Source organism: Porites lutea, chromosome 13 (genome assembly GCF_958299795.1).
Source record: "Porites lutea chromosome 13, jaPorLute2.1, whole genome shotgun sequence".
In the NCBI taxonomy this organism is placed as follows: Eukaryota; Metazoa; Cnidaria; class Anthozoa; order Scleractinia; family Poritidae; genus Porites; species Porites lutea.
Genome location: NC_133213.1, coordinates 682,501 through 706,691, shown reverse-complemented (window position 1 = coordinate 706,691; position 24,191 = coordinate 682,501). Strand labels below are relative to the sequence as shown.

General features: G+C 40.4%; 1 protein-coding gene across 1 annotated transcript; it reads left to right on the top strand.

Annotated features, from left to right (window-relative positions):
- The first annotated feature begins 15,738 nt into the window (after nt 1-15,738).
- LOC140923706 (uncharacterized) lies at nt 15,739-18,968 on the top strand. The gene has a single exon (XM_073373781.1). It carries the CDS (start codon nt 16,019-16,021, stop codon nt 18,578-18,580), a length of 2,562 nt encoding a protein of 853 aa, XP_073229882.1. The 5' UTR covers nt 15,739-16,018; the 3' UTR covers nt 18,581-18,968.
- The last annotated feature ends 5,223 nt before the right edge of the window (nt 18,969-24,191 follow it).

Sequence of the window (24,191 nt, the reverse complement as noted above, 5' to 3'; positions counted from 1 at the left end):
ATTTGTGCGGTAGAAAGAGAAAGCTTACTCCTGATCATGAGGCATTGGTTCTTGGAAGCATTGCAGAATTAAGAGAGCGAGACGGCTCATTTACTTCGCGGCGTCTGATGGACAGGGCAGGAATTCGTCATGTGAGTGATCGAACTGTCCGACGCCTGTTGAACAGAAAGGGGTACTTCCTCCTGCAGGCTCGTAAAAAGGGACTGATGAGTGAGACGGACAAGGCGAAAAGAGTAGAATTTGCTCGAAAGATGCAAGAAAATTATCCACCGACTGTTTGGACCGACAATCTAGCGTTTTACTTAGATGGAGTCTCCTTCGTTTACAAGACGAACCCCATGGACCAAGCGCGAGCTCCTAAAGGGAGAGTGTGGAGAAAAAAATCTGAAGGTCTCAAACAAGGGTGCTTGGCTAAGGGGAGTAAAGCTGGAACGGGAGGAAAAGTTGCCAAGATGATGGTAGCAATAACTCACGGTAAAGGCGTGCTGATTTGTGAGAGATACGAAAAAATGGATGCGCAATATTTTACATCTTTTATTGACCACCACTTTGACACCATGTTTGAACGATCTGGTAAAGGATTGAATCGACTATGGTTGCAAGACGGGGATCCCCCACAAAACAGCAAATCAGCCTGTGATGCTATGGCTCGTTGTCATGCGGACCTTTTAAAAATACCGCCACGAAGTCCAGACTTAAATCCGATTGAGAACATTTTTCACATTGTATCTAGGAAGTTGCAAAAAGATGCAATTGATCAGAGCATTACACGTGAGTCATATCAAGAGTTCTGCGATAGAGTGCGGAGAACAATCTATAATATTTCTCATCAGCTTATCGACAAGACCATAGAATCTATGAATACTCGCATAGCCGACATAGTACGAAATAATGGTGAAAGACTTAAGTATTAGACATTTCTTTGTCCCCGTTGTTGAACATGTTCAAAATGATACTTATACACGTTTTAGTGACGGTTTATGATATATTTCAAACGATTTATAATTTGTTTCTGATGATTAAAAACGGTTTTTTACGATTCTGGCCATCGTTTAAATAAAGAGTTATCTCTGGATATTATTTTAATTTTTGCCGCAAAACCATGGTAAACCGTAGAAAATCGACGGTATCAGTCTGTAAACCGTCCCAATTTATTTGTTAATTGATAGAAATCATTAAATATTCTCTTGTACAAAAGAAAACAATTGCACAACAATAAAACAATGCAATTAACAAATCTCTGTAGTCTTCGCCTGACAAAGTTAACAACTTTAAAATAACACCAACAAATACATGAAGCTGAATGGCGCAGTGACGCAGCGTGAAGTTCGCGAGGGTATTATGATGAGAGGACCCTCAGTTCAAGACCGCGGTTTGATCTGCTATTTTTTTTTCTCCTTTTTTTTTCTCCGTTAATCCTGGTCCGTTAACTTGTTTAGATTTGTTACATTGGTCCTTTGGCCCATCACATAATAAAATATGAGTTGCATTAATTTTCAGGGAGTTTTTGTTGTTCTTTTTCTTTATAAACACATGGTAATTAATGATGTGGCTGAAATACAGTGTTTAATCAGGGGTCTTATGGAGTTTTGCTGAATTAACGGATACACATAGTGGTGTATTTACATGGAATAAGTAACACTGAGTTCCATAATAATATTTTGCGAAAAGAAGTTGTCGACCTCAGGTAGATGTATGTTTTGGTTATTGTAATTTTCCGCGAGCTGAGAACAATAGAAGTTTATCTGACTTCGTTAAAGAAATAAATTCTTTTACGAATAACTGCTCATGAACACGCATTTATACATATTTAATTTGACATCAATACAGTTCATGACCTACAGTTAAAACATCCCGTACTATGAATTTATTATAATCAATCACGCACGTGAGGGCCGTTCACTTGTTATTTAGTTGGATTTTTTTCCGCAGTTCTTGAACGTGCGACGGCAGCTATTTTCTTCTGGATAACGATCTATATAGTATACATAACCTCTGGTAACGCCGGTGTGAACCTCGGACAATCTTGGACAGAATAAAATGAGAAATAAAACCACCCCTCCCCCCGAATCAATGATGAACTCGCGGTCTAACCAAAGCGCGCCATTTTTTCCATCATTGAAATGGGGGGAGGGGTGGTCTTAATTTCTCATTTATTTTGTCCAAGATTGTACGTAAGAGTTCAACGTGACAAGACTATGGTGTCTGTAATTAAGAGCGGATTATTCAACACTTTTAGCGTGATATAAGGCAGTGGTCTCTGACGCAGTGACGCGCGTCACAGCTGAAGAGAGGAATCTAAAATAAGGCATTACAAGTTGCGTATTTTTGGCAATACGGGCTAAATAAAAAGGTTTTTCTAACGTCAACTTTCCAAACGCCAGCGAATAATAAGGAATCATATCAGCGCTCGAGAACCCATAAACAACATCGCATCGAGAAGAAGAATACCGGAGGAGACAAAAGCTTCAATCCAAGCTCTAAAGGCTACCACAAATCTCACATTAACTGAGATCGCTGAATGTTGTAAGGTTTCGACTGCAAGTGTTCAACGCATAATAACCGCAAAAGACAAGGCGCCTGGGAAAAATAGACATTTGTGCGGTAGAAAGAGAAAGCTTACTCCTGATCATGAGGCATTGGTTCTTGGAAGCATTGCAGAATTAAGAGAGCGAGACGGCTCATTTACTTCGCGGCGTCTGATGGACAGGGCAGGAATTCGTCATGTGAGTGATCGAACTGTCCGACGCCTGTTGAACAGAAAGGGGTACTTCCTCCTGCAGGCTCGTAAAAAGGGACTGATGAGTGAGACGGACAAGGCGAAAAGAGTAGAATTTGCTCGAAAGATGCAAGAAAATTATCCACCGACTGTTTGGACCGACAATCTAGCGTTTTACTTAGATGGAGTCTCCTTCGTTTACAAGACGAACCCCATGGACCAAGCGCGAGCTCCTAAAGGGAGAGTGTGGAGAAAAAAATCTGAAGGTCTCAAACAAGGGTGCTTGGCTAAGGGGAGTAAAGCTGGAACGGGAGGAAAAGTTGCCAAGATGATGGTAGCAATAACTCACGGTAAAGGCGTGCTGATTTGTGAGAGATACGAAAAAATGGATGCGCAATATTTTACATCTTTTATTGACCACCACTTTGACACCATGTTTGAACGATCTGGTAAAGGATTGAATCGACTATGGTTGCAAGACGGGGATCCCCCACAAAACAGCAAATCAGCCTGTGATGCTATGGCTCGTTGTCATGCGGACCTTTTAAAAATACCGCCACGAAGTCCAGACTTAAATCCGATTGAGAACATTTTTCACATTGTATCTAGGAAGTTGCAAAAAGATGCAATTGATCAGAGCATTACACGTGAGTCATATCAAGAGTTCTGCGATAGAGTGCGGAGAACAATCTATAATATTTCTCATCAGCTTATCGACAAGACCATAGAATCTATGAATACTCGCATAGCCGACATAGTACGAAATAATGGTGAAAGACTTAAGTATTAGACATTTCTTTGTCCCCGTTGTTGAACATGTTCAAAATGATACTTATACACGTTTTAGTGACGGTTTATGATATATTTCAAACGATTTATAATTTGTTTCTGATGATTAAAAACGGTTTTTTACGATTCTGGCCATCGTTTAAATAAAGAGTTATCTCTGGATATTATTTTAATTTTTGCCGCAAAACCATGGTAAACCGTAGAAAATCGACGGTATCAGTCTGTAAACCGTCCCAATTTATTTGTTAATTGATAGAAATCATTAAATATTCTCTTGTACAAAAGAAAACAATTGCACAACAATAAAACAATGCAATTAACAAATCTCTGTAGTCTTCGCCTGACAAAGTTAACAACTTTAAAATAACACCAACAAATACATGAAGCTGAATGGCGCAGTGACGCAGCGTGAAGTTCGCGAGGGTATTATGATGAGAGGACCCTCAGTTCAAGACCGCGGTTTGATCTGCTATTTTTTTTTCTCCTTTTTTTTTCTCCGTTAATCCTGGTCCGTTAACTTGTTTAGATTTGTTACATTGGTCCTTTGGCCCATCACATAATAAAATATGAGTTGCATTAATTTTCAGGGAGTTTTTGTTGTTCTTTTTCTTTATAAACACATGGTAATTAATGATGTGGCTGAAATACAGTGTTTAATCAGGGGTCTTATGGAGTTTTGCTGAATTAACGGATACACATAGTGGTGTATTTACATGGAATAAGTAACACTGAGTTCCATAATAATATTTTGCGAAAAGAAGTTGTCGACCTCAGGTAGATGTATGTTTTGGTTATTGTAATTTTCCGCGAGCTGAGAACAATAGAAGTTTATCTGACTTCGTTAAAGAAATAAATTCTTTTACGAATAACTGCTCATGAACACGCATTTATACATATTTAATTTGACATCAATACAGTTCATGACCTACAGTTAAAACATCCCGTACTATGAATTTATTATAATCAATCACGCACGTGAGGGCCGTTCACTTGTTATTTAGTTGGATTTTTTTCCGCAGTTCTTGAACGTGCGACGGCAGCTATTTTCTTCTGGATAACGATCTATATAGTATACATAACCTCTGGTAACGCCGGTGTGAACCTCGGACAATCTTGGACAGAATAAAATGAGAAATAAAACCACCCCTCCCCCCGAATCAATGATGAACTCGCGGTCTAACCAAAGCGCGCCATTTTTTCCATCATTGAAATGGGGGGAGGGGTGGTCTTAATTTCTCATTTATTTTGTCCAAGATTGTACGTAAGAGTTCAACGTGACAAGACTATGGTGTCTGTAATTAAGAGCGGATTATTCAACACTTTTAGCGTGATATAAGGCAGTGGTCTCTGACGCAGTGACGCGCGTCACAGCTGAAGAGAGGAATCTAAAATAAGGCATTACAAGTTGCGTATTTTTGGCAATACGGGCTAAATAAAAAGGTTTTTCTAACGTCAACTTTCCAAACGCCAGCGAATAATAAGGAATCATATCAGCGCTCGAGAACCCATAAACAACATCGCATCGAGAAGAAGAATACCGGAGGAGACAAAAGCTTCAATCCAAGCTCTAAAGGCTACCACAAATCTCACATTAACTGAGATCGCTGAATGTTGTAAGGTTTCGACTGCAAGTGTTCAACGCATAATAACCGCAAAAGACAAGGCGCCTGGGAAAAATAGACATTTGTGCGGTAGAAAGAGAAAGCTTACTCCTGATCATGAGGCATTGGTTCTTGGAAGCATTGCAGAATTAAGAGAGCGAGACGGCTCATTTACTTCGCGGCGTCTGATGGACAGGGCAGGAATTCGTCATGTGAGTGATCGAACTGTCCGACGCCTGTTGAACAGAAAGGGGTACTTCCTCCTGCAGGCTCGTAAAAAGGGACTGATGAGTGAGACGGACAAGGCGAAAAGAGTAGAATTTGCTCGAAAGATGCAAGAAAATTATCCACCGACTGTTTGGACCGACAATCTAGCGTTTTACTTAGATGGAGTCTCCTTCGTTTACAAGACGAACCCCATGGACCAAGCGCGAGCTCCTAAAGGGAGAGTGTGGAGAAAAAAATCTGAAGGTCTCAAACAAGGGTGCTTGGCTAAGGGGAGTAAAGCTGGAACGGGAGGAAAAGTTGCCAAGATGATGGTAGCAATAACTCACGGTAAAGGCGTGCTGATTTGTGAGAGATACGAAAAAATGGATGCGCAATATTTTACATCTTTTATTGACCACCACTTTGACACCATGTTTGAACGATCTGGTAAAGGATTGAATCGACTATGGTTGCAAGACGGGGATCCCCCACAAAACAGCAAATCAGCCTGTGATGCTATGGCTCGTTGTCATGCGGACCTTTTAAAAATACCGCCACGAAGTCCAGACTTAAATCCGATTGAGAACATTTTTCACATTGTATCTAGGAAGTTGCAAAAAGATGCAATTGATCAGAGCATTACACGTGAGTCATATCAAGAGTTCTGCGATAGAGTGCGGAGAACAATCTATAATATTTCTCATCAGCTTATCGACAAGACCATAGAATCTATGAATACTCGCATAGCCGACATAGTACGAAATAATGGTGAAAGACTTAAGTATTAGACATTTCTTTGTCCCCGTTGTTGAACATGTTCAAAATGATACTTATACACGTTTTAGTGACGGTTTATGATATATTTCAAACGATTTATAATTTGTTTCTGATGATTAAAAACGGTTTTTTACGATTCTGGCCATCGTTTAAATAAAGAGTTATCTCTGGATATTATTTTAATTTTTGCCGCAAAACCATGGTAAACCGTAGAAAATCGACGGTATCAGTCTGTAAACCGTCCCAATTTATTTGTTAATTGATAGAAATCATTAAATATTCTCTTGTACAAAAGAAAACAATTGCACAACAATAAAACAATGCAATTAACAAATCTCTGTAGTCTTCGCCTGACAAAGTTAACAACTTTAAAATAACACCAACAAATACATGAAGCTGAATGGCGCAGTGACGCAGCGTGAAGTTCGCGAGGGTATTATGATGAGAGGACCCTCAGTTCAAGACCGCGGTTTGATCTGCTATTTTTTTTTCTCCTTTTTTTTTCTCCGTTAATCCTGGTCCGTTAACTTGTTTAGATTTGTTACATTGGTCCTTTGGCCCATCACATAATAAAATATGAGTTGCATTAATTTTCAGGGAGTTTTTGTTGTTCTTTTTCTTTATAAACACATGGTAATTAATGATGTGGCTGAAATACAGTGTTTAATCAGGGGTCTTATGGAGTTTTGCTGAATTAACGGATACACATAGTGGTGTATTTACATGGAATAAGTAACACTGAGTTCCATAATAATATTTTGCGAAAAGAAGTTGTCGACCTCAGGTAGATGTATGTTTTGGTTATTGTAATTTTCCGCGAGCTGAGAACAATAGAAGTTTATCTGACTTCGTTAAAGAAATAAATTCTTTTACGAATAACTGCTCATGAACACGCATTTATACATATTTAATTTGACATCAATACAGTTCATGACCTACAGTTAAAACATCCCGTACTATGAATTTATTATAATCAATCACGCACGTGAGGGCCGTTCACTTGTTATTTAGTTGGATTTTTTTCCGCAGTTCTTGAACGTGCGACGGCAGCTATTTTCTTCTGGATAACGATCTATATAGTATACATAACCTCTGGTAACGCCGGTGTGAACCTCGGACAATCTTGGACAGAATAAAATGAGAAATAAAACCACCCCTCCCCCCGAATCAATGATGAACTCGCGGTCTAACCAAAGCGCGCCATTTTTTCCATCATTGAAATGGGGGGAGGGGTGGTCTTAATTTCTCATTTATTTTGTCCAAGATTGTACGTAAGAGTTCAACGTGACAAGACTATGGTGTCTGTAATTAAGAGCGGATTATTCAACACTTTTAGCGTGATATAAGGCAGTGGTCTCTGACGCAGTGACGCGCGTCACAGCTGAAGAGAGGAATCTAAAATAAGGCATTACAAGTTGCGTATTTTTGGCAATACGGGCTAAATAAAAAGGTTTTTCTAACGTCAACTTTCCAAACGCCAGCGAATAATAAGGAATCATATCAGCGCTCGAGAACCCATAAACAACATCGCATCGAGAAGAAGAATACCGGAGGAGACAAAAGCTTCAATCCAAGCTCTAAAGGCTACCACAAATCTCACATTAACTGAGATCGCTGAATGTTGTAAGGTTTCGACTGCAAGTGTTCAACGCATAATAACCGCAAAAGACAAGGCGCCTGGGAAAAATAGACATTTGTGCGGTAGAAAGAGAAAGCTTACTCCTGATCATGAGGCATTGGTTCTTGGAAGCATTGCAGAATTAAGAGAGCGAGACGGCTCATTTACTTCGCGGCGTCTGATGGACAGGGCAGGAATTCGTCATGTGAGTGATCGAACTGTCCGACGCCTGTTGAACAGAAAGGGGTACTTCCTCCTGCAGGCTCGTAAAAAGGGACTGATGAGTGAGACGGACAAGGCGAAAAGAGTAGAATTTGCTCGAAAGATGCAAGAAAATTATCCACCGACTGTTTGGACCGACAATCTAGCGTTTTACTTAGATGGAGTCTCCTTCGTTTACAAGACGAACCCCATGGACCAAGCGCGAGCTCCTAAAGGGAGAGTGTGGAGAAAAAAATCTGAAGGTCTCAAACAAGGGTGCTTGGCTAAGGGGAGTAAAGCTGGAACGGGAGGAAAAGTTGCCAAGATGATGGTAGCAATAACTCACGGTAAAGGCGTGCTGATTTGTGAGAGATACGAAAAAATGGATGCGCAATATTTTACATCTTTTATTGACCACCACTTTGACACCATGTTTGAACGATCTGGTAAAGGATTGAATCGACTATGGTTGCAAGACGGGGATCCCCCACAAAACAGCAAATCAGCCTGTGATGCTATGGCTCGTTGTCATGCGGACCTTTTAAAAATACCGCCACGAAGTCCAGACTTAAATCCGATTGAGAACATTTTTCACATTGTATCTAGGAAGTTGCAAAAAGATGCAATTGATCAGAGCATTACACGTGAGTCATATCAAGAGTTCTGCGATAGAGTGCGGAGAACAATCTATAATATTTCTCATCAGCTTATCGACAAGACCATAGAATCTATGAATACTCGCATAGCCGACATAGTACGAAATAATGGTGAAAGACTTAAGTATTAGACATTTCTTTGTCCCCGTTGTTGAACATGTTCAAAATGATACTTATACACGTTTTAGTGACGGTTTATGATATATTTCAAACGATTTATAATTTGTTTCTGATGATTAAAAACGGTTTTTTACGATTCTGGCCATCGTTTAAATAAAGAGTTATCTCTGGATATTATTTTAATTTTTGCCGCAAAACCATGGTAAACCGTAGAAAATCGACGGTATCAGTCTGTAAACCGTCCCAATTTATTTGTTAATTGATAGAAATCATTAAATATTCTCTTGTACAAAAGAAAACAATTGCACAACAATAAAACAATGCAATTAACAAATCTCTGTAGTCTTCGCCTGACAAAGTTAACAACTTTAAAATAACACCAACAAATACATGAAGCTGAATGGCGCAGTGACGCAGCGTGAAGTTCGCGAGGGTATTATGATGAGAGGACCCTCAGTTCAAGACCGCGGTTTGATCTGCTATTTTTTTTTCTCCTTTTTTTTTCTCCGTTAATCCTGGTCCGTTAACTTGTTTAGATTTGTTACATTGGTCCTTTGGCCCATCACATAATAAAATATGAGTTGCATTAATTTTCAGGGAGTTTTTGTTGTTCTTTTTCTTTATAAACACATGGTAATTAATGATGTGGCTGAAATACAGTGTTTAATCAGGGGTCTTATGGAGTTTTGCTGAATTAACGGATACACATAGTGGTGTATTTACATGGAATAAGTAACACTGAGTTCCATAATAATATTTTGCGAAAAGAAGTTGTCGACCTCAGGTAGATGTATGTTTTGGTTATTGTAATTTTCCGCGAGCTGAGAACAATAGAAGTTTATCTGACTTCGTTAAAGAAATAAATTCTTTTACGAATAACTGCTCATGAACACGCATTTATACATATTTAATTTGACATCAATACAGTTCATGACCTACAGTTAAAACATCCCGTACTATGAATTTATTATAATCAATCACGCACGTGAGGGCCGTTCACTTGTTATTTAGTTGGATTTTTTTCCGCAGTTCTTGAACGTGCGACGGCAGCTATTTTCTTCTGGATAACGATCTATATAGTATACATAACCTCTGGTAACGCCGGTGTGAACCTCGGACAATCTTGGACAGAATAAAATGAGAAATAAAACCACCCCTCCCCCCGAATCAATGATGAACTCGCGGTCTAACCAAAGCGCGCCATTTTTTCCATCATTGAAATGGGGGGAGGGGTGGTCTTAATTTCTCATTTATTTTGTCCAAGATTGTACGTAAGAGTTCAACGTGACAAGACTATGGTGTCTGTAATTAAGAGCGGATTATTCAACACTTTTAGCGTGATATAAGGCAGTGGTCTCTGACGCAGTGACGCGCGTCACAGCTGAAGAGAGGAATCTAAAATAAGGTATTACAAGTTGCGTATTTTTGGCAATACGGGCTAAATAAAAAGGTTTTTCTAACGTCAACTTTCCAAACGCCAGCGAATAATAAGGAATCATATCAGCGCTCGAGAACCCATAAACAACATCGCATCGAGAAGAAGAATACCGGAGGAGACAAAAGCTTCAATCCAAGCTCTAAAGGCTACCACAAATCTCACATTAACTGAGATCGCTGAATGTTGTAAGGTTTCGACTGCAAGTGTTCAACGCATAATAACCGCAAAAGACAAGGCGCCTGGGAAAAATAGACATTTGTGCGGTAGAAAGAGAAAGCTTACTCCTGATCATGAGGCATTGGTTCTTGGAAGCATTGCAGAATTAAGAGAGCGAGACGGCTCATTTACTTCGCGGCGTCTGATGGACAGGGCAGGAATTCGTCATGTGAGTGATCGAACTGTCCGACGCCTGTTGAACAGAAAGGGGTACTTCCTCCTGCAGGCTCGTAAAAAGGGACTGATGAGTGAGACGGACAAGGCGAAAAGAGTAGAATTTGCTCGAAAGATGCAAGAAAATTATCCACCGACTGTTTGGACCGACAATCTAGCGTTTTACTTAGATGGAGTCTCCTTCGTTTACAAGACGAACCCCATGGACCAAGCGCGAGCTCCTAAAGGGAGAGTGTGGAGAAAAAAATCTGAAGGTCTCAAACAAGGGTGCTTGGCTAAGGGGAGTAAAGCTGGAACGGGAGGAAAAGTTGCCAAGATGATGGTAGCAATAACTCACGGTAAAGGCGTGCTGATTTGTGAGAGATACGAAAAAATGGATGCGCAATATTTTACATCTTTTATTGACCACCACTTTGACACCATGTTTGAACGATCTGGTAAAGGATTGAATCGACTATGGTTGCAAGACGGGGATCCCCCACAAAACAGCAAATCAGCCTGTGATGCTATGGCTCGTTGTCATGCGGACCTTTTAAAAATACCGCCACGAAGTCCAGACTTAAATCCGATTGAGAACATTTTTCACATTGTATCTAGGAAGTTGCAAAAAGATGCAATTGATCAGAGCATTACACGTGAGTCATATCAAGAGTTCTGCGATAGAGTGCGGAGAACAATCTATAATATTTCTCATCAGCTTATCGACAAGACCATAGAATCTATGAATACTCGCATAGCCGACATAGTACGAAATAATGGTGAAAGACTTAAGTATTAGACATTTCTTTGTCCCCGTTGTTGAACATGTTCAAAATGATACTTATACACGTTTTAGTGACGGTTTATGATATATTTCAAACGATTTATAATTTGTTTCTGATGATTAAAAACGGTTTTTTACGATTCTGGCCATCGTTTAAATAAAGAGTTATCTCTGGATATTATTTTAATTTTTGCCGCAAAACCATGGTAAACCGTAGAAAATCGACGGTATCAGTCTGTAAACCGTCCCAATTTATTTGTTAATTGATAGAAATCATTAAATATTCTCTTGTACAAAAGAAAACAATTGCACAACAATAAAACAATGCAATTAACAAATCTCTGTAGTCTTCGCCTGACAAAGTTAACAACTTTAAAATAACACCAACAAATACATGAAGCTGAATGGCGCAGTGACGCAGCGTGAAGTTCGCGAGGGTATTATGATGAGAGGACCCTCAGTTCAAGACCGCGGTTTGATCTGCTATTTTTTTTTCTCCTTTTTTTTTCTCCGTTAATCCTGGTCCGTTAACTTGTTTAGATTTGTTACATTGGTCCTTTGGCCCATCACATAATAAAATATGAGTTGCATTAATTTTCAGGGAGTTTTTGTTGTTCTTTTTCTTTATAAACACATGGTAATTAATGATGTGGCTGAAATACAGTGTTTAATCAGGGGTCTTATGGAGTTTTGCTGAATTAACGGATACACATAGTGGTGTATTTACATGGAATAAGTAACACTGAGTTCCATAATAATATTTTGCGAAAAGAAGTTGTCGACCTCAGGTAGATGTATGTTTTGGTTATTGTAATTTTCCGCGAGCTGAGAACAATAGAAGTTTATCTGACTTCGTTAAAGAAATAAATTCTTTTACGAATAACTGCTCATGAACACGCATTTATACATATTTAATTTGACATCAATACAGTTCATGACCTACAGTTAAAACATCCCGTACTATGAATTTATTATAATCAATCACGCACGTGAGGGCCGTTCACTTGTTATTTAGTTGGATTTTTTTCCGCAGTTCTTGAACGTGCGACGGCAGCTATTTTCTTCTGGATAACGATCTATATAGTATACATAACCTCTGGTAACGCCGGTGTGAACCTCGGACAATCTTGGACAGAATAAAATGAGAAATAAAACCACCCCCCCCCCCCCCCCGAATCAATGATGAACTCGCGGTCTAACCAAAGCGCGCCATTTTTTCCATCATTGAAATGGGGGGAGGGGTGGTCTTAATTTCTCATTTATTTTGTCCAAGATTGTACGTAAGAGTTCAACGTGACAAGACTATGGTGTCTGTAATTAAGAGCGGATTATTCAACACTTTTAGCGTGATATAAGGCAGTGGTCTCTGACGCAGTGACGCGCGTCACAGCTGAAGAGAGGAATCTAAAATAAGGCATTACAAGTTGCGTATTTTTGGCAATACGGGCTAAATAAAAAGGTTTTTCTAACGTCAACTTTCCAAACGCCAGCGAATAATAAGGAATCATATCAGCGCTCGAGAACCCATAAACAACATCGCATCGAGAAGAAGAATACCGGAGGAGACAAAAGCTTCAATCCAAGCTCTAAAGGCTACCACAAATCTCACATTAACTGAGATCGCTGAATGTTGTAAGGTTTCGACTGCAAGTGTTCAACGCATAATAACCGCAAAAGACAAGGCGCCTGGGAAAAATAGACATTTGTGCGGTAGAAAGAGAAAGCTTACTCCTGATCATGAGGCATTGGTTCTTGGAAGCATTGCAGAATTAAGAGAGCGAGACGGCTCATTTACTTCGCGGCGTCTGATGGACAGGGCAGGAATTCGTCATGTGAGTGATCGAACTGTCCGACGCCTGTTGAACAGAAAGGGGTACTTCCTCCTGCAGGCTCGTAAAAAGGGACTGATGAGTGAGACGGACAAGGCGAAAAGAGTAGAATTTGCTCGAAAGATGCAAGAAAATTATCCACCGACTGTTTGGACCGACAATCTAGCGTTTTACTTAGATGGAGTCTCCTTCGTTTACAAGACGAACCCCATGGACCAAGCGCGAGCTCCTAAAGGGAGAGTGTGGAGAAAAAAATCTGAAGGTCTCAAACAAGGGTGCTTGGCTAAGGGGAGTAAAGCTGGAACGGGAGGAAAAGTTGCCAAGATGATGGTAGCAATAACTCACGGTAAAGGCGTGCTGATTTGTGAGAGATACGAAAAAATGGATGCGCAATATTTTACATCTTTTATTGACCACCACTTTGACACCATGTTTGAACGATCTGGTAAAGGATTGAATCGACTATGGTTGCAAGACGGGGATCCCCCACAAAACAGCAAATCAGCCTGTGATGCTATGGCTCGTTGTCATGCGGACCTTTTAAAAATACCGCCACGAAGTCCAGACTTAAATCCGATTGAGAACATTTTTCACATTGTATCTAGGAAGTTGCAAAAAGATGCAATTGATCAGAGCATTACACGTGAGTCATATCAAGAGTTCTGCGATAGAGTGCGGAGAACAATCTATAATATTTCTCATCAGCTTATCGACAAGACCATAGAATCTATGAATACTCGCATAGCCGACATAGTACGAAATAATGGTGAAAGACTTAAGTATTAGACATTTCTTTGTCCCCGTTGTTGAACATGTTCAAAATGATACTTATACACGTTTTAGTGACGGTTTATGATATATTTCAAACGATTTATAATTTGTTTCTGATGATTAAAAACGGTTTTTTACGATTCTGGCCATCGTTTAAATAAAGAGTTATCTCTGGATATTATTTTAATTTTTGCCGCAAAACCATGGTAAACCGTAGAAAATCGACGGTATCAGTCTGTAAACCGTCCCAATTTATTTGTTAATTGATAGAAATCATTAAATATTCTCTTGTACAAAAGAAAACAATTGCACAACAATAAAACAATGCAATTAACAAATCTCTGTAGTCTTCGCCTGACAAAGTTAACAACTTTAAAATAACACCAACAAATACATGAAGCTGAATGGCGCAGTGACGCAGCGTGAAGTTCGCGAGGGTATTATGATGAGAGGACCCTCAGTTCAAGACCGCGGTTTGATCTGCTATTTTTTTTTCTCCTTTTTTTTTCTCCGTTAATCCTGGTCCGTTAACTTGTTTAGATTTGTTACATTGGTCCTTTGGCCCATCACATAATAAAATATGAGTTGCATTAATTTTCAGGGAGTTTTTGTTGTTCTTTTTCTTTATAAACACATGGTAATTAATGATGTGGCTGAAATACAGTGTTTAATCAGGGGTCTTATGGAGTTTTGCTGAATTAACGGATACACATAGTGGTGTATTTACATGGAATAAGTAACACTGAGTTCCATAATAATATTTTGCGAAAAGAAGTTGTCGACCTCAGGTAGATGTATGTTTTGGTTATTGTAATTTTCCGCGAGCTGAGAACAATAGAAGTTTATCTGACTTCGTTAAAGAAATAAATTCTTTTACGAATAACTGCTCATGAACACGCATTTATACATATTTAATTTGACATCAATACAGTTCATGACCTACAGTTAAAACATCCCGTACTATGAATTTATTATAATCAATCACGCACGTGAGGGCCGTTCACTTGTTATTTAGTTGGATTTTTTTCCGCAGTTCTTGAACGTGCGACGGCAGCTATTTTCTTCTGGATAACGATCTATATAGTATACATAACCTCTGGTAACGCCGGTGTGAACCTCGGACAATCTTGGACAGAATAAAATGAGAAATAAAACCACCCCTCCCCCCGAATCAATGATGAACTCGCGGTCTAACCAAAGCGCGCCATTTTTTCCATCATTGAAATGGGGGGAGGGGTGGTCTTAATTTCTCATTTATTTTGTGCAAGATTGTAGATACATTCACGCTCTGTACTGTCTGTAAACCATGATGGTAGTGCAAGTCAAGATTGTATATTCAAATTGCTTCATGGAAAGGGTTGCTCCAATTTTTTTCTCGTCTTACCTGTAATTATAAAACCGTAAACACCAGAGAAAGTGTCTGGAATGTTCATCATTTCTCAACCAGTCAGTTGGGAGCTGAAATCCACCAAACTGCAGTATGGATCAGTCAAGAGTTGAAACGAAAAAACGAGCTGGCTTTTCTTTCCAAGACAACCTTTCTGTTGAATAATGTTTCAAAACCTGTGTTTCAAGTACAGAAACGTTCAGGCGGAGCTGTCAAAACTTGACCTGTTCACACTCTAAACATTAATTGGGTCAATTATAAATGAGACAGTTTTTCTAGACAAACTTGAATATTTTAAGCATGAAAGAATGAGGAAAAAAGTTAGTCGCTCACTGTAGCTTGAAAATAGTAGTAACATACCTAAACAAATGTGACCGTGAACGGGAAAACGTACCTTAACGCTTATCCGTTAAATGCTCTCTAATGGACGGGTAGCTAACGGATAGTTCGCCCCATGTAAGGTAATCCGGAATTCGGAATCCAGGTAATTTTGGTCTGTGGAATCCGGAATCCACGGCTTTGGAATCCGGAATCCAGCTAATGGAATCCGGAATCCAAGCATTGTAATCCAGAATCCAGGTTGCTGGAGTCCACTCTGTTGTGATGGTTACAGGGCCTCTTCTTTTCCTTTAGCGACTATTGCGTGAAAATCCCATGTCGCAAGGACGTGCAACAGGCACGTTCACGCGTGTTTCACTCGACTGTTCCTATTGGTTTGGGCCACTGACTGCGATCCCAAGCAAAAGAGCTTTATGAATTCCATGCTAGCAGACAGGGCGAAGTACCCCTACCAAGTCCCTATTCGTGACTGCCCACACAACATCAAGTCAGTACGTTCTGCAGAGTTTTGGCATTGGATTGACATTGATGGATACCTAGTGAATCAAGTGAATGTAAGGCTGCTTTTGGTGCTACGTAGAGAATACGAGGACATCAAGAAATCAGTTTCATTGAAAGCAGTTCGAAACAAAGATCGGATGGATGTAGAAACAGCAGTGGAGATTCACCGGAAAGCGATTCAAGATTCCATTCCAGATGAAAGAGTGAGCACAACATTAGTTCCAGAACTGGAATTCAAGCACTGGAAAAAGAACGGGGCCTCTCTTTTAAGCTACCCGGTAGGATTGCCATTCTCCCCAAAGCATAGCAGGCTGTTTATTACCGATAGACGTCTCCATGCAGTCCTCATGGTTGACACGCACTGTCCAGCAAATGTCACATTAATCGCTGGTGGTGGTGAGCCCGGGCACACTAATGGATATGGCAACAAGGCAAGATTTAGAAACCCAGCTGGTTTTGCAGTGAAAGAGAGCGGGAAGCTGTACGTTTGTGACCAAGGAAACGGAAGAGTTAGAGTAGTCAATTTGCGAACGCTTTTCTGTTACGCTTCCCAGATTGTCCAAGGGAGCGCCGAAGAAAGCCAAAGTGAGGAAGAAGATTGCGCCGTTAGACGTATCCGTAAAGTCCATGTACACGATCTTTCCCTTATTTCTGAAGGTAATGTACCGGATCTGGTGTCACCATTTGCCATATGTGCGTCTGCAAAGGGTAGCGTTGAATTGTTTGTGTCAGACGTTGGTCTTGGCAAGATTTTTTCAATTTCTGGTGTTGTAGACGATGAGGAAACTAACTGCGTCGGCCAGTTAAATGAATTGTTTTGTTTTGATCGATCTAGTTTATTAACTTTATTAGCCTTAACACGTGACGAGCAATACTTGTTAGTTGGAGACGGGAATGGTTCATGTATTCATCTTTGTCAAGTGAGAGGACGATTGAAACTGAGAACAATTTCGAATATTCCAGGCCTCATGGGTATTGCAGTGACAGATGGTGGAACCGTGTTCTTGTCCTCCAGCGAAGAACACGCACTGTTCAGTTTGAAGGAAGAAGAGATGCTTGGGGGTAAAGAAACCCTAACAAAAGTGTGTGGAGAAACTGCAGGCCATCGTGATGGTGTCCAAAGTCGATGGAACAAGCCTACTGCTTTATGCGTATATCGAAACACTGTTTTCGTATGCGGTACCGGTAACGTAGCAATAAGAATGTTGACGTCAGCAAAGGGACTGATCCCCCTGCAAAGTAAGATGGCCCAATACGCAAACGTGTTCCGACTCGACAAGAAAGCCAAAGAAGAAGACCTACCACGTACATTTGAAGATCATGTGAAATCTGTCGAGGAGTTGGTTGCATTTCTCTCTAACCACGAACAGGAAGCCCTGGAGAGGACGGGCAAGCGAAATACCAACGGTCCCGACATGACCATACCTCGATGCACCCGACAGTCCTTCCTCATAGTGCTAGAATCGCTGACCAGCCTTACCAACACGCTAACGGAGATTGGGCATAGTCACCTTCTGGACAGGATCTGTTTCGAAAGTATGACAACTTTGGGCGTGGAATGCTATTTCAAAGGAATACGAGCAGACCACGACATGCCTACAGTGGCTAACTACGCTTACAGAAGAGCGCGCTGCGTGGAAGACGATATGCTGCGCATTTACCAGAAGGATTTCTCATATTTCACTGGGCCCAATTCATATTATCCGGAGAAAATTATCAAAGGTGAACCCTCAAACATCAAGACGCGACCAAACAAGCTGTCAGCAATCACTGAAGGAACAGGTAGCAAAGAAGAAGACACAAGGCGAGAAACTGTGATGCGAGAATTTGCTAAGGAGTATGGAAGAGGCGTAAGACAGGAAAATGTCCGCTCAAAAACGAAAGAGCTAACTGGCACCCTTCCTTATGCCCTTAGTATGTGTCCCACTACCATCACAGCCTCATTAGAGGAAAGCGAAGACGTAACAACAGCTTGCCCAGTTGTGGATGCTAATGTGGCATTGCGGAGTACGGCTGTACGGGTGCAAACCATTTACCAGAAAGACGACATATTGGCAGTAAGACACAACCGTAGAAGAGAGATCTCACCCTTCTGGCTAGCAGTTCTTCTGGAGGATGTACAAATAGAAGTGAATGGTGGAAATTTTGTGCAGCAAAGAGTATCCCTAAAGTGGCTAAACCAAACAAGTGATTCACTAACATACACCTCCGGTGATGTCTGTAATGGGAATTCCCCCAAGTGCATTCTAACCCGAGTACTCGACTTTTCTTCCAATGGATCAGACATCATTTTAACAACAGAGGAGGATAACAGGCTCTGTCGAATTGCTAATGGGGACTACGGTGACGATGATGACAATGAGAATGAAACTGCACCACCAACTGCAGAGGATGAGGGAGAAGTATCCGTCCCGATAAGACTGCCGGGAGTTAGTTTATCAGGACGGAGAACGACACGGTTTATTCTAAGATAAACGTTTCCGTTGCCTGCGTAGCTTGTAGTATAGTAATTGGACTATCTTCACGCTATTTGTTGGTAAGCTGTAACTGAAGTTTTACATTTCTGTGTGGAAATTAAACAATTCGGAGACGAATTATGTTTGAACCTGAAAAGCACTGATTTTGGCAACGTGTACCTCTTTTGTTATTGTTGACGCCGTTGTTATTATTAGAATAAGAATAGCCCTTCCTCGTTAGTATTTCTTCAACGATGTGGACTCAGTGGACTTCAGAAACCGCTCCTATATTCATAATCCTCTCGGGTAAGGCCAAGAATTATATTTTATACTTATATTTTATATAAGACAATGTACACTTCGGGTAAAAAAAGAACAAGCTTTTTTGGTGAAAACAAAGTACAAAGGAAACGTTGAAAACCATAAAATAGAATTTTGAAATCTGGAATCCAGCCACTTATGGAATCCGGAATCCACGGATGTGGAATCCGGAATCCACAGGCATGGAATCCGGAATCCACAGCGTGGAATCCGGAATCCAAGACTCTCTTGGATTACCTTACATGGGGCCAGATAGTTAACGGCCTTCACAGCATTCTAACGTTTTGTCCTTACGTTCTAACGGTTATCTAGTTGTGCCTAACAGATGATCAAAGCGTTCTAACGCTTCCTCCTAACGGCCTAACGGCTGATTAAGTATGTCTAACGGATGAAGAAAACGTTCTAACGGTTACGCAATTTGCTCTAACGGATGACTGGAGCCATTTAACGGTTGTCTAACGCTCTACATCTAGGGACTTAAACGTTTGTCTAACGGTTTACATCTAAGGACTTTTTACAAACGAATAGCGTAACTTTCAGTCCGATGTTATAAACACATGATCGTGCCGAACGTCTTACACTCGCAATTTTTAATAAAAACTGAGTGACAAAGTGCTGACTTCATGATGAGACAAGCATTAAAAAAAATATTTCCACGGTGAGCAAAACTCAGTACTTTCACTTTCTCATTGAGAAGGACAAACTAAGAATTCTGGTCCTTTATTATCATGTGAGACGCGAACGTAGCGTAGCTGAAGTCCTGCGTGTAAACAATTTTAATCGCTAGTCGTGGCGAACATTTTTTATTGTTTTACTCAAATTTATTTGTCTCTTGTACTTATTTTTGCACCATGACTTTGTCAAGAGTTTTTCTAAAGTAACTGTTTTACCCGGGTGAGCCGTCGATTCGCGAAAGATTACGCTTTCTAGCTTGGCCGAGTATGCGAAAGCAGTGCCTTCTGAAGTCACAAAGTTAGTCTCGAAGCGACAACGCGTTGGCGCTGGTTTCACCAGATTAAAGTTGTTTTCATCACATACATGTAGTTTAAAATTGGTTTCGTCTGATTCAGTTAGACAAAAGTCTATCAAAATATTCATCAAACCTTCCGCCGGAATATGGCCGTTTCTCACATCTTGGAACATGTAAACAACTTTATGCAAATTTTTGAACCCGCACTTTGTAAATGGAAACCAATTAATTATTCTACTTCAGTTCGAACGACGAAGACCACTTGATTATTTTATTGATTCAAAATAGCAATTAAAGGAAACAGAAGGTTATTGATCATTTGGGATCCCACCTCCCAGTTCGTAGCACTTTATCAATATATTATAACTACGAGTGAAGTCCTTCAAGTTTCAAAAATGATCTACTAATTTTATTAAACTACATTCTTATTGACTTACAAACATTGCCCTTAAAGTAAGAAAAACAAGAACAACTGGAAGTTACTCTAAGAACTAAAATGCTTACAACAGGTGCTTTCACTTATTCGTTACTGTGTCCGTGTGGTATTTGCGTACTTAATAGCGCGACACCTAGCATTTATCTTAGTTTTTATGAATGCCCACAGTTTATCCTTTTCTGTCACAGATTCTGCAGGAAACTTGCTAAAAACTAAAACTTTTAATGAATTTAACTTATTGCTGTCTAGGCATTGTTTACCGTGAGAACCATCGGTGTTGCTGTTCATGATTTCTTCCTTCGTGAAAAAGAAAGGAAGAAGGTTAACTGTGCATCTGTGCCTGTTTACTTCTTTTTGGAGTGCTTCCCGAACCCGCTTTACTTTCCTCGGGGTTACACATGTCCGAATAACATCCTCTGCAACTGGGATTTCAACGACGCTGTCTACGGCACTGTTGGAACTGACGGTGCTGGGGAGAGTTGCTGGTGTAGGATCAGCAGGAGTTTCCAGTGTAGGAACAACAGGAGTTTCCACTGTAGGAGCAGCAGACGTTTCCAGTGTAGTGTAGGAACAGCAGAAGTTTCCAGTGAGAGAGCAGCAGAAGTTTCCAGTGTAGGAACAGCAGGAGCAGCAGGAGCCGGGAAATGTACTGAAAGGCTAGTGTCCACTTCAGCGCTCAAGCTTTCGAAAGTGTCTATGTCAATCGTCGACAGGTCATGAAGAGGCGGAACACTCGCAGACAAACTGACTGATAACAGGTCTATGTTTAGTGGGTTTGGATACTGTGAAAAAAAGCAGAACAAAAAAATTATAAAAATCATAAGAAGAAATACAACACTGATTTTCTGTATAGCACCCAAACGGTGACCGTCAAGCAACCTCTGTTTCTCAGATTTACCAAATTGCTAACACTTTATAATTTATGCTGAAAATTTACGAAGAGAATTTCGGGATAAATTTGACGCAAAGAAAGAACACTAGCTAGCGTTTACTAGAATTGCTTTTTTCTTATCAAGAGAAATATAATGTTGGATTCTAGGAAACAGTATTACACCTGAGAAACTCAATGAAATCTTCCAGCTTTCCTACAAATAGCAAATGGATGCCATATGAAGAGCCACTGCGATAACAATATTGTCTCTCTTTTTCAGGTTGTCGAGCGAAGGGAGAAATTATGGTATTTTAAAACGAGAAAGTGAACAAAGCCACGCAAACACATGCGCGATTAAAGAAGAAAACTCACCATGGTCTCTAAGGATTCTAGTCGCTTCTCGATCCTTGACAATCTCTTCGCCATGTTACCCTCCATTGCGGCGAGCGAATCTTCGAATCTTTCCATCATCTGCAAAAAATAGGCGGTCGATGACTGCATGTAGCTTACTTCCGCGGCCTGCTATTACCTACAATAGTCTCTTTAACTGCCGTGAAACAACGACACTAGAAATTGCTCACAACTAAAGACAAGTGAAACCATGCTGTGATGAACGAAACAAAAACTGTGATAAGGCCTATTCTAATTGTAACCTCTCTTGTGCGTGATCCTCAGTATAAGGTGTCTCAAACCACTCAAGAGCTTTGAGAGCACATGGCAAATCGAAGATTTCTCGTCTGATCACGTGCTAATTCCGAGTAACAATCGACGAGGTTCCAAAGCAAAAGTTAAGATCGCGAAATATCGGGTCAAAATCAACAGAGGTCGTTGTGGGCTCGGATTCTATTTTTTTGTTACAAACACTCACTCACTCAGACCACTAACTATGCTCAGACGGATAGCGTAGTAGCTTACGCCTCTTTAGGATGTAAGCTACAACAAAGAGGTAAAATATAATTTACATATGTACACAGAAACAAATTGCCATCAGCATTTTCCAGCACTAAAATAAGCTCTCATTTGTCAGTCTTAGATGGAAAAATGACTCGACAAGAATTGAACCGAGTTAGAACATTACTTGCTGAAACATTACTAATGCATGTATTTACCTTACAGAGTCTTTCCTGACCCCGGAGCTGGTCCCTCAGAAGAGCGCACTCTCGGTCTTTTGCTTGAAGTTGCTGCTTTAAGATGCTGATCTTGTCGCGGGTCTCGTCAGAAGTAACATTTGTTTTCTTTTTAACTCTGGAAGCTTCGCGGTTAGCAGACCACTTCCCATCCCGATTTTGTTGTTCCACCAAAAACGTTTGGTATGGATCTTTTTCGGCTGACTGAGGGTTGACTTCAGGGGTTGACGGCTGACTCAGACTCGTTGACGAAGGTTTTTCCACTCCAAGAAGATACAAGTTTATCAAAACTATTCCCTGCCTACATATTGATTGCGACAACTTACACTTTCCCCTGATCTATCTAAATTCCAAGCTACGATTTAGTAAGAAAGCTACGTCGCTTCAATTTTACTCTCATTCAGCAATGCGATCAATTCCCAGTATAAACAGCTTCTTTCAATGAAACTGCGATTAGGCGTTATTTTTCCTGCAGGTTATTAGCAATTTACCTCTATGAAGTAATCAATCATTAATTAAAAATGTTTCTTCACTGACTAGTCCCGCACAACGATATTTTAGATTTTTGAAAATTTGCAGTGCGATAGATTTCGAAAATCGGCGAGATTTTCATCGTCGTATTTCAAATAAGGGAAAGGAAATTGGGTCGACAAAACGTAGCATATAAACCGGTCTAATTGAGCATGTTCAAATTGATTACTTGAAGGTGATAACTGGCTTGGAGCAACTTCAGAATACCCGGCCACTCACACCCTCCCTACTGCTCTAGTGGCCCGTGGTCAGCAGTCGGCTAGCAACTTTGCATATATGTACTAAGTGTTTAACTGAAGTGCTACCACTGTCAGTAGTTCGGTAGTCAGTGAATTAGTAATGAAGTAAAAAGCTCTAAACTTAAGTGCTACTGTGGTCCCCAGTCCCGCAGTGGGTGAAAGAATCAGGTATATTCGTGGTTTTTATATAAAGTTATTTTGTTAATTGTCACGACTGTGGGACTGCGGTAGCAGCATTTGAAAACACATATTAAGAGGCCAGGTAACTGGTGAATTTACAAGTGATTTCATGATGGTAGCTACCTTGTCGGGCCGCGCTACCTTCCTTGGCGGCTCAATGCTCTCTTCTTCCAAGCTGGACATCTCTAGCAGGTTTTCGTTGCTCCACTCTATGTCTTTTAAATTCAACACGCTCTCGTCATCTGCAATAGCAAATCGTACGTGTAAATAATAGTAATTATTCGCACTGATTATACCATCAAACAAAAGCAACAACTACAAAACAATTTTCCTGGTTGTGGCAGTTCACGGTCACTTCACCCCGTGGTCATTTCCCCCCTACCAAAAGAATTTCTTCAGACAGCACAAACAGTTGAGGTTAAAGTCGTATTCCAAATATCCAAATAAACAAGTCTTTGAAAGATCGGCTTGCTGTTCTGCAGAAATAGGTCTCTCCATGAAATAACATAAGTTCACACATTACGCGTCGGTACGTGTTGCAAGAAAACAACAATACAGTCTTCGTTCCAGCAACTACACGTGCAATAAATCAAATACATTTAGACTCAATGAAAATGATTTTGGGGGCAGTTCATTAAACAACGAACGTAGCGCCATGCATGGTTTTCAAAGTATTTCAAATTCGATCGGCCATCAATCGATCAACGGACTTTGTTAGATTTTAAGCACCCGTCCTCGAGGGCCTACATGTAGACCAAGTTAAGTAGACACGAAATAAACCGAGTGGCGAAATACGTGTAAACTTGTGTTAACCCATTGACGCCTGTGCCGCCCGTAACCGCCCGTGACGACCCTTGGCCTTTCTTCCGCTTCTGACGTCATCATTTTTGACCAAAATTGGCATCATCTATACTCAACTTCTGCAGGAGGAAAAGATCTTTCCAATGATGCCAA